This window comes from Chionomys nivalis, chromosome X, assembly GCF_950005125.1.
Source record: "Chionomys nivalis chromosome X, mChiNiv1.1, whole genome shotgun sequence".
NCBI classification, from domain to species: domain Eukaryota; kingdom Metazoa; phylum Chordata; class Mammalia; order Rodentia; family Cricetidae; genus Chionomys; species Chionomys nivalis.
The window spans coordinates 25,951,821-25,963,320 of NC_080112.1; the positions used below are offsets into that span (position 1 = coordinate 25,951,821).

The 11,500-nt window shown below is 48.8% G+C and overlaps 2 protein-coding genes across 2 annotated transcripts; one reads left to right on the top strand and one right to left on the bottom strand.

The window, feature by feature from the left end:
- Positions 1-1,705: 1,705 nt before the first annotated feature.
- Pcsk1n (proprotein convertase subtilisin/kexin type 1 inhibitor) lies at positions 1,706-5,212 on the top strand. Its single transcript, XM_057759994.1, has 3 exons — positions 1,706-1,914; positions 4,076-4,542; positions 4,879-5,212. The coding sequence occupies exons 1-3, from the start codon at positions 1,804-1,806 to the stop codon at positions 5,072-5,074; spliced, it is 774 nt and encodes a 257-aa protein (XP_057615977.1). The 5' UTR covers positions 1,706-1,803; the 3' UTR covers positions 5,075-5,212.
- An 834-nt stretch (positions 5,213-6,046) lies between these two features.
- Positions 6,047-6,733, bottom strand: Eras (ES cell expressed Ras). Its single transcript, XM_057758953.1, has one exon. It carries the CDS (start codon positions 6,731-6,733, stop codon positions 6,047-6,049), a length of 687 nt encoding a protein of 228 aa, XP_057614936.1.
- Positions 6,734-11,500: the final 4,767 nt, after the last annotated feature.

Genomic DNA, 11,500 nt, shown 5'->3' on the forward strand with positions numbered 1-11,500 from the left:
AAGAGTCTCCTCAGTAGATGGTTGTTTCATCTTTAATGTACAAATATGTTACATATAACGGGTCACACACTTGATAGGAGTGGGTTATATAATAAAAGATGTGAGCATCAAGACATGGGAGAAATGGAAGCCATCACAAGTGTGTGTCCATTATATTGGTGTTTAATCTTCAGGTCTAGAAAGAAATGTACTTTTTTGTGTGTGATTTGAGGCAGAGTCTCACTATGCAGCCCTGGTTGGCCTTGCACTTACTGTGTAGCCCCAACTGGCCTTAGACTTGCAGCCATCCTCCTGCCCCAGGCTTCCATGAAAGCACTCAGGAAAAGATTTGCATTCTGATATTATCTGTGACCCTGGGGATATATAGATGTAACCAATAGATTAGATCCTAGGCTACACAGATGGATCTTTTTTTCCCTGTTTTTTTTATCCAGGTTAGGCTGAAGTTCACTATCCTCCAGCCTCAGCTTTCCAAGTTCTAGAATTATAGGAGTGATCCAGTGGGATTGGCTCTTTACTTTTATTTATTTTTTATAATTTATTTTTATTTTATGTATATTGGTATACTACCTGCATATATATCTGTATGAGGGTGTTGGATCCCCTGGAACAAGTTTACATACCGACCGTTGTGAGCTGCCATGTGGGTGCTGGGAATTGAACCCAGGTCCTCTGGAAGAGCAGCCAGTGCTCTTAATCCATTGAACCATCTCCATTCCTGCTTTACTTTTATTATTTATTTTAAGTTTTTTTTTTTTTTTTTTTTTTGGAGATAGGGTCTCAGTGTATAGCCTTGACTAAGCTGAAACTTTCTATGTAGACCAGGCTGACTTTGAACTCATAGAGCACTTCCTTCTACTGTCTCCCGAGTGCTGGGATAAAAGGGGCTCACCACCATGCCTGGCTTTTTTCTTCACTTTTAATGTATGTCATGTCACCATACTTTGTTTTAATTCTATTTTGATTTTTTTCTTTAGTTTCAATTATAAATGAAAGAAAAAAAAGAAATTCTTTCTGGAACAACATCTGGGTATAAATCTATGCATTTATGGAAAACAAGTAAATACAGACAGTAAATTAAAAACGAAATTGTGAGAGATTAAATGAGAGACTTAGAAACCAGAGGAGACAGATGGGGAAAGGAAGATGCAGAGAGATGAGGCTACAAGAGGACAAAATAAACACAGCCATGGAGAGGTGAAGGTATGACAAAGAACTGAGCGAATGCAAAGGAGAATTTAGTGAGCTTCTACCTCATATCACTCCTATAGAACTTTGTGTTCATTTTGAGGTTGCAGTTGCTGGTACAAGGCTAATTCATAGCAGTATGAACTGAGCTGTCCATCACCATGTCTTCTGGACTGAACTCATTTTTCTGGGAACATTGTGCTCCACGGCATGCATCCAGTAATTGTTTATCCATCTAATAGTGTATAAAGTCTGTTGTTTCCCCAAGGACATAAACCAGACCTTTATTTCAGTCCACTGAGTCAATTTTCCTTGTCTGGTAATTCAACAGCAAGGTCTATTGCCTTAGCAACTGCCCTTCGACTACCATGGCAACCGCCAGTGCAGACTTCAGTTCTCCACTTTGCCCCTTGGACATCTCCATGGCAATGCGCAGGATGAAGAGGCCAGAGCCCCAATTCTGCGCCTGCGTAGAGTGACAGGAGGGGGTGAACAGGAGGGGGCCAGACTCTTGGATGTGCGCAGCCGCAGAGCGCCACGGCTGTGCCCACTAGTCCCAGCTCTGCGCACTTGACAGCCAGTTCGCCCGTCCGGAGCCCGGCTCGTTGGGGCAGCATGGCAGGGTCGCTGCTCTGGGGGCCGAGGGCCGGGGGCGTGGGCCTTTTGGTGCTGCTGCTCATGGGTCTTCTGCGGCTTCCCCCAGCCCTGTCAACGAGGCCCGTAAAGGTGCGATACCAGTTAGCAAGGAGTGGGGGTGGGGAGGAAGATGGGGGAAAGTGTTGTTGAGCATTCTTGCTGGTTTGTGCATAGAGATTGGCAAGGGTGTCCTGGGCTGCAGCTGACAGTCCCCCCACATAAACCAAGCGCAGTTTCTGGATGTGAGGGAGCTGGTGCTCAGGGCTCAGCTAGCAGATGCATCCTGAGCATCCCTCAGCATCTGGGGCCTGGTCTGACCTCGACCCGCCCCGCGAGTGGTCTGTGGCTGTGTCCATGGCAGTAGGGCATATTCAGAAAAGATGTCGGTGTATCAGTATGTGAGCCTGAGATGTGATGACTGAGGTGTATAAGTATTGTGTTCTTTTAGTATGTCTTTTGGTTTGACTGCCCCTAAACGTCCTGCAATACTGGAGATTCTTCTTTGACTTTTTTTTGTGGGCCTGATTGCTTTCTCAGTGATACCATGTGTATATTTGTGAACCCTTATGTGTAATGACGTAGTATATGGGCGTATCTTCCTGTGTACCTATGTGTTTCTGTGGGTTTTTTTTTTTTTCATTTTGGAAGGAGTGGTCCTTGTACCTCAGGGTACATATTTCATGGTGTCAGATTGAGTGCTTGGGTTTTTCCTTGTGCATCCATGAGATGATTTCCTTCTTGCTTCATTGTGGAGCTGTGTCATTGCAGGGGAAGAAGCCATGATGTCTCTGCTCTGCATTGTGTTTTTCAAAGGATGTCTAGCCTTGCACCTGGGTGGCTCAAAGAGCATTACAGCAGTAATGTGCACATAGGCACAAAAGACCACTTCTATGCAGTTCCTTGCAGTAGATACAGCAGTGTTGGGTTGCATGTGTGACATTTCAAGGGCTGTGTGTGTGTGTGTGTGTGTGTAGGGGATTGCTGGTGATTGATTTCCCCAGGGGCTGAGTGCTGGATCCTGACCAAGGGGAGGGACATGGAGCAGCTTGCTCCTCTACCTCTTAAAAGCTGTCTGAATCACTGAGGATTTTTTTTAATTATTAAATATTTAGGATGGAACAATCTATTTAGCAGATATGTAGGTTATAAAAATGATGAAATAATCATCATAGCCACTATTCAGCTTAAAGAATAAAGTATGACTGATACTAGGACTCCTTTGCTAGCGCTACCTTCTATTTCTGCCCACTGATTCCATTAGCTTTAAATGACATTTTGTTTAGTTTCTGCTTTTGGAACATTATAGAAATGGAGTCAAGCTAGCTCTCTGCTTTCTGATGATCTCACTAAGAAGTCTCTGGTGTTGGATAGTCTTAGGCTATCTAAAGTGCAATTCTAGAATTTGCCTTTGTGTGTGTGTGTGTGTATGTGTGTGTGTGTGCATGTGGTTTTGAATTGAGGCTTTTCTGCATGCTAGCGCCCAGAACCTTCTTTAGTTCTGCTTTGGTAGGAGATTCATTTCTATTGAAGTGTGTGGTTGTAGTTCATTTACTGATGCGCCACACTATATCCTGCAAGTGTATCATGAGTCTACTAGTCTATTTCTGGGGAACGCTTTCCTTTATTTCCCCTACTTTCATGCTATTATAAAATACTACTATGATGGTTCAATAATTTATGTCCAGTAGGCTTTGAGTGCAACACCCTAGAAGTGGGTCATAAAATCTATTATTTTGAGATATGGATTTCCCTTTCAAAATGATCTTTGCTATTTATTTTGTTTTGTGAGACAGGGTTTCTCTGTGTAATCCTGGCTCTCCTGGAACTCACTTTGTAGACCAGGCTGGTCCCAAACTCAAAAAGATCTGCCTGCTGGGTTCAAAGGTGTGTGCACCATGCCCAACTTATTTTTGCAAATTTAATTTCCAGCAGCGAAATATTGTAGTTTTATTCAAAACCTGATATCGACACACACACACACCAAAAAAAACAACGAAAAATAGAAGAAGAAGAAGAAGAAGAAGAAGAAGAAGAAGAAGAAGAAGAAGAAGAAGAAGAAGAAGAAGAAGAAGAAGAAGAAGAAGTCTGAGTGCTTGGGGAATCTGGGCGGGGGGGCGGGGGCTTAGAGACGATAGGAATTTGAGGGGCTCAGTGAATGTGGTAGTCATTTAAAATCCGTGGAGCCCCACCCCTAGTTGAGCTAGAGGGACGATGACAATATCTTTTTTCCCCCCATTTCATCTTCTCGCAGGAGTCCCGCAGTCTGAGCGCAGCATCAGCGCCCTTGGCAGAGACAGGCACTCCCCGCCGCTTGCGTCGGGCCCTGCCCCGCGGAGAGGCGGCGGGTGCGGTGCAGGAGCTGGCGCGGGCGCTGGCGCACCTGCTGGAGGCCGAGAGACAGGAACGCGCTCGTGCCGAGGCACAGGAGGCGGAGGACCAGCAGGCGCGTGTCCTGGCGCAGCTGCTGCGTGTCTGGGGCTCCCCGCGTGCCTCGGACCCACCCTTAGCCCCGGACGACGACCCGGACGCTCCTGCTGCACAGCTGGCACGTGCTCTGCTCCGCGCTCGCCTAGACCCCGCCGCCCTCGCGGCCCAGCTTGTCCCTGCGCCCGCCGCTGCGCTGCGCCCCCGGCCTCCAGTGTACGATGATGGCCCCACCGGCCCGGATGTCGAGGACACCGGCGACGAGACTCCTGATGTGGACCCGGAGCTGCTGAGGTGCCGGGGTCAGGGGGAGGGAGGGAGAGATAACCAAAGCGCTGTCGTGCTGGAGCCTGAGGAAGTGAAGTCCTGGATCCCGGTACAAGGGACAGACGCCCCTCGATCGGACTGGGTGGGAACATGCAGGACTAGGGCTCCAGGGGTGGATCGCTTTCTGCCTGGAGAGGCACTTTCTGGGATGGAAGGCGGGGACCTCTGACTTCCTCTGAAAGTAGTGAGTCCCTCGGCTTGAGTGGGGGGTGAGAACAATGTGGTGTTACAAAGTTGTGTTCAGGTTCGGGTCTACTGGGGTAACAGTAGCCGCACTCTCACAGCATTCCACTCCACCTGCAGGTACTTGCTGGGGCGGATCCTCACCGGAAGTTCGGAACCAGAGGCTGCTGCTGCTCCGCGCCGCCTCCGCCGAGCTGTGGACCAGGACCCGGGTCCTGAGGTGCCTCCCGAGAGTGTGCTGGGGGCGCTGCTACGCGTGAAACGCCTGGATAACTCCTCGCCCCAGGCGCCGGCACGCCGCCTCCTGCCTCCCTGAGCGCTGCAGCATCCCGCAAGCCCTGGAACCCAGGAGCTCCCCAGCAACCCTGACTTCCTGCCAGCACGTCCACAGCCGCCTGCTCGGCAACCCTGAGATCCCCATCCTTTGAATCCTCAATAAATGCCATCTATAGCAGTTCTTTGTCTGAGTGGGGTGTTCTAGGGGCTGGTGGGCTGGGCGAGCTATAGTGGCTGTCTCTTCGGGTCCACTACTGACATGGAATATGTCCCTGCCTAGTCTTTGCTTTCCTCCCTGGCAAAAAAGAACCTACACAGAGAGCAGTAAAGGCGTGCAGTACTCACCAGGTGCCTGGGCTACCCTTCTAGGCTTCACTGAGATGGGGTTCCCTGAGAGGCTCTGAGGTCCCTTTCAGCCTCTGCCAGGGGTCCATGGCACTAAAGGTCAAGGGTCTACATTTGTTGCCCACCAGGACCAGGGGTTGCTTGTTGTGAGAGCCCCAGGTGGATTACATATGCTGCAGTTGACCCAGACACCCAGCACACCAACTGCCAAGCCCTGACCATAAAGGACTCTGGATATTCAGGCCACCATGGCCTTTACACTGGTTATTTGTCTGCCCTCGATATGTGCACATTTTCGAACAAATGTCACTTCATAAAGCTTTTTTTAACCTTCCTGCCATTGCCTCCTTTAATATACCTTTTATCCCATTATCCCAGGACTCAGGAGGCAGAGGCAGGGAGTTCTCATTTCCAGCCAGGGCTACATAATACACAGTAGGACTGTCTCAAAAAAAGAAAAGACATTATGGAGGTAGCTTTGAATCCTGAGAAGATTTATTTAATTTTGCATAAAGCTTCATAAAACACAGCCAATACTAGACAACCCATGTTACCACCAACTCCTCACCAAATGAAAAATAAAAAGGTGTCCAAGGTAACTTATTTGGTGGGGAAGGGGACTCTTATGCCAAAGAGAATTGTCATCTTGATCTGCTGTGAGAGATCTTCAGGCGACAGAGCAGCCACAGCTACAGACGGCTTTGTGGTGTCGGGGCTTCTTCATGCTTGCCTCCACCACCGCCTCCTGGGCCCGCTGAATCTCATGGACAAGCAGAGAAAAGGCTTCCTCTACACCTTGCCGTGTCTTGGCTGAGGTCTTTACGAAGGGGGCTCCCCACTTGTGAGCAAGGACAGCTGCAGCAGCATGAGCATCTCCAGTAGAGGTCACTAGGTCACTCTTGTTGCCCACGAGTACTAGAGGCTGCTTCTGATGAGGGCTCCAGGACGACCAGATCTGCTGTAGCTGATCCAGAGATGAGGGGTCATCCAGAGCAAAGACCCCCAGCACGCCATCACCAGCTGCCAAGCACTGGTCACGAAGGGACCTGTGAATATCTTGCCCCGCCGTGTCCAGCACATTCAGAATGTAGCCCCCGTTGTCCAGGGCCACCTCCTTCCAGTAGGAATCCTGAATAGTGGGGTCATGGTCTTTGACGAAGCAGTGGTGGGTCATCTGGATAGTGAGAGCACTTTTCCCAACACCACTTGCGCCCACCACCACTGCCTTGTACTCCGGAAGCTGCCTACCAGCATCTTTGCATTGTGCCCAAGCTTCGTGGCTTTCCTCTGGTGATCTGGTGCACTGTGTGTTGGAGCTCAGGTCCAAGATGCTAGACCTTGTTGGCAATGCCATTTCCCACCAGTCAGCTCAAGGAAGAGATATAAATAGCCACTGCTGAGAGAAGACAATGACAGGTCAGGTGAGACTGGTTGGAGACCCCAGGTGCCATTGAATCAACACAGTTAAGTAGACACTGCTGTTTTCTCCTTATTTGGGGGTGGGGCAGGGTCTTAACTGTAGCTCTAGCTAGCTTGGAACTTGTCCTCCAGGTCAGGCTGACCTCAAAGTTTCAGCAAGCCTCCTGCCTCTGCTTTCCCAGTGTTAGTGTGTCCCACCATGTCCAGTTTCTTTCTTTTAGAGATAGAAGGCAGTTTTTCTTTTAGCAAGCCTGGGAATCAAAACCAGAGTCTCTATCATTCAGTTACTCCTTCAACACCGAGCAAGGATATTTCTTTTTCATATATATCTCATTTTTAAAATTGCAATTTTTTTGTGCATGGGAGGTATTGGATTGGGATTGATAGAGGGGGACTTAACCCTTGCAGGAGTAGAGTTGTGCTTGTGTACGTAGCATTTGTGTGGCTGTATAAGGACAATCTATGAAAGGAGGGCTTTTTCTTTGTTGTTGTTTTTTTTCCCCATGCAGGAGTAAGGTAGTCAGGTTTGGGAGCAAATGCCTTTATCTCTGAGTCACCTGTCCTGTCCTGGAATTTTTCAAGTCTTGCTTCTACTGATATCAGCATGCACTCCATAAAGCCCACCCAGTTAAAATGTGTGGCGCCTGTGGAGCCATTACTATAGCTGAATTTGAGAATGTTGAAAGTTTTGACCATCTTTATCTTGTGGAAAAGAATCTCTGTCCCATAGCAGTCTCTCTCCATTGCACAAGGAGAGTGGGATTTGGTGTAGTTTGGTTGTCTTTGAACCCCAGCTTAGCACAGTAGTGACTGTCTGGTGATTGAATGGTTGCTTGGAACTTTCCCACCCAAGAGATCTGTGTTCTAAAGAACATCTTACTGCAGAAGTTCAAGATCAGCCTCGGTTACAAAACACATTGGGAGCCGACCCTATCTCAACAACAACAACAAAAAAAAAAAAAGAAAGAAAGAAAGAAAGAAAGAAAGAAAGAAAGAAAGAAAGAAAAGAAAGAAAAAGAAAAGAAAAAGGCAAACCAAATCATGTAGCCTAGTAACCACCTGTGTGAGGCAGGGACATAGATAGGCACAGAAAGTCAAAAAAAAAAAAAAAAAAAAAACCTGTGGATGTGGTTCAGTTGGTAGAAAGCTTGCCTAGCATGCACGAATTTCTGGATTTGATCCTGAGTATAATACAAAATCAGGCAGAGGACCAGCAAGGCAGCTCAGGAGGTACTAATGCTTGCTGGGAAAGCCTAGCAAGCTGAGTTTTCACTGGAGCCCATGTTAATTGGCGCACAGGTTTATCCCAGCACTTAGAAAGCACAGACAGGTGAATCTCTGGGAGTTCCAGATGAGCCACGGTTACAAAGGGAGACTTTAACTTCAAAAACCAAAGCCACTGCCACCAGCAACAAAAATCTCAAAACAGCAGCACTCCCAACCAAAGCAACCTTAACTGCTGTGAACTAACATTACTTTCTACATTTTATTTTATAATCCACACCGTTGCCAATAAGTTAATTTTAGGTATTTTATTATTTAATATTTATTAATTAAAAAAATCTTCCTGTACGCCAAGCATTGATATGGCACGGAAAACAAAAACAAAAACAAAAAACAGATTCAACTCCTGGGGCCTTGGAACAGTGCTAGTGAAAAGAGGGACAATAAATATGATAAGTAAGGAAATTATCTTACATAGTAGAAGAGGTTAGGCACACAGCAGGTGCTCAATTTGTGTTAGCTACTAATAGCAAGTCATTAGCTCACTGAATGCACCTCCATATCCGGTTGGGGAAGGGCCTTCCGAGAGAGCCCCGGAATGGTGGTTGCCAGACATTTCACTAGAAACTGGGAGGGGTGGCAGTTGGGGGCAGGTGGTGGGTTCCAGGGGTCCCCAGCAGATTCGGCAGCGGTAGCGTTTGGGGAAGTGAACAGAGATGGGGCTGACAGGGGAAGGTCTTAGGTGGAGGGATCCTTGAAAGGGGCCACTGGAAGTGCTAACCCACAAAGGGATGCAGGATAAGAAGAAAGGTGGGCAGAGAACGGAGCTTTGGAGTAAGGCAATGTTTAGGGATGCAGAGAGGGAAAAGTCCGTAGAGACTCGAAGAGAGAAAGAATCAGGATGGCCTCCGTGACGAGGCCCAAATCGTAGAACCCAGGGGCTGGGGTAGTGGTGCTGGTGGTGGCAGTCGAACAGGTGGAAAAGAGAGGTCAGGTTCTGGTGGAAACGAACAGCTTCCTTTCCAGATTAAAAGACGAGGGTCAGGAAAGAATCACTATTAAACTTGGGGCTAGAGCAACTGCCAATCTAGGGGTGCTGTGACCAGAGGTGGGGATAAATATGAGAAGGGCGCCTCCCTAAGGGGCTAGCGATTAGCACAGTGATGGTAGGAGCTTGGGGGAGGCCGAGTGAGCCCCCAATATGGCCACTCAACCTCATCTTTGTGATACCTCAGGAAGGCTAGGGCTATATAGTCTCCAGGTCTTTTATTCCCAAGAAACAGGGGAAAGAGTGAGGGGACTGGCCCCAGGCTCCTCGGCAGGAACGGTAGATGCATCACAGACCGGCGCTTCGGCTCTCCGCTTAACTTACACAGAGCCTCTAAAATGTGGAGTGCTGCTGAAGCATCCCCAGAGAACTCTGTGAACCCTGTGGACACCGGCTTTGAGCCGCTTGCACCAGTCTTCTGAACTCGCATCTCCGACCCAGGAAGGCAGAAGCCCCAGGAAGGCGAGCAGAAGCAGGCTGGGCACACGGGGTCAAAGAGGGAAGGGCACCGGGTTGGTCCAAATAAGAGAGCTCCGTGGTGTCCTTCCCAGGGTTAGCTTGGACAACTCGCTTGATCTCTGCACTTTCCCGTGTCGGAGTCAGGTGAAGTGTAAAGCTCGGAGCTGGGGAAGGGCGACCCTGATCCGTGCTCCTCCACTTCGGACTCAAGTTAGAACGGTGGCAGTAGCGCACTGGTGCTCCTTTCTCCTCCTCCCACCTTAAGAAACAGCCCTGCTTCCCGCTCAGCACAGGGCACTTAGGCACTCGACTAAGGTGAAGCTGAAGCGAGTGCAGAGTGTGAGGCTCACTCCACAAGGCAAGGACGGGGAAGGGGCCCTGGAACCCCGCGCCAAAAGAAGTCTGCACCAGGAATGCCAGCGTTCCGCTTACCTGTGTCCCCGGAGTGGCGGTCTGCTGAGGGGCCGCAGGCTGTTCTGGCCGGACAGTCTGGGGGTTAGGATGCTCCCTACCCCCAGCAGCGGCAGAGGGCGGGGATGTGGGTTTGCCCCCTCCCACCTGCCCGACCCCTGACCCCCGCCTTCCCTCTCGGCCATCGCACAATGTGGAGAGCAAATGTGGGCGGGACCTCCACCTGCCCCTCTCTACACAGCACCCCCCTCTCAGGCCCGCCCCTCCCTCGCCTGGATTGCTTGCTTTAGGGTTGGTTCAGCATGGGCCGTTTGTGTGTGTACAGGATTTGACCTGGAAGACAACATTTTGGAAACCATTTTGTGGTTTTTTTTTGTTTGTTTTTTTGGACCCAGAGAACTTGTATAACTTCAGCTGTGTTTCTAGGTAGCTCTGGGGTAGTTGTGTCTGTCATGAAGGAAAACAGTTACAGAAGTGCTGTTTTATAAGGACAGAAAGAACCTGATCTGAGGCAGAAGTGCAAGTTACAAATCCCTCAGACTCTCTTGCAGCTATGACAATCCTAGGCTAGAATTCTGAGCACATAAGGTGGGATATCTGTAATGCTTCCCTAAAGGAACTGAACTGGGTTGCAACTTAGCTCAGGTGGTAGTGCTTGCTAAGCAGGCAGGCACTGCATAGAACATATAAAGTAGCATCCTGCTGTCATCCCAGCATCAGGGAGGTGGAAGCAGAAGGCTCCAAAGAGATGGCTCAGGGATTAAAAACACTTGGTGCTTGGTGCTCTTCCACGACACAGGTTAGATTTTCAGCACCCACATGATGACTCAAAACCATCTCCAGTTCCAGGGGATCTGTCACCCTCTTCTGGCCTCTGTGGCACCAGACATGTACATGGTGCAGATGAAACATTCATACAAATAAATTTAAAAAGGATGTCCAGGGTCAGAGTGTGAAATCAGTCTGACTCATAAAAGATACTATCTAAAAGGGGTGGGGTGCAGAGCTGCCCTTGTCTTCTTGAGTAGCCCAGTCTCTGGGATCAGAAGGTGGCAATCAACAAAATTCCTAAACACCAGACAAAGCAATTTTCAGATGTGGAATTAAAGTCCAGAAAAGTCCTTCAGTTATCCAACTCCAGACAAAGCAATTTTCAGATGTGGAATTAAAGTCCAGAAAAGTCCTTCAGTTATCCAACTCTGGTAAATGGCACGGCCATCTTCCTTCCCCTCGGGATGCCACTCATAACTGCTACATCTAAGAGTGAATCTTCCCTCACCCAGCAAGTCAATGAGTGATGGGCAAGCAGACACAGTGACACTGACACTACTTCCTGACAGTTTTCAGTCTTCTCACCCTAGAGTTCAGCTGGGACAGGCTGAGACCCTTTAGTTGTCTTTGTCTTCAGTAGCTCTGACTGACCTAGAACTCTGCTATGTAGACCACGCTGGCCTTGAACTCAGAACTCTACCTACCTCTGACTCCCATTTGGGGATAAAAGGCTTGTGTCACCACCATGCCTGGTGAGACTCCTATTCTGTGGTGGGTAATCATTTTATC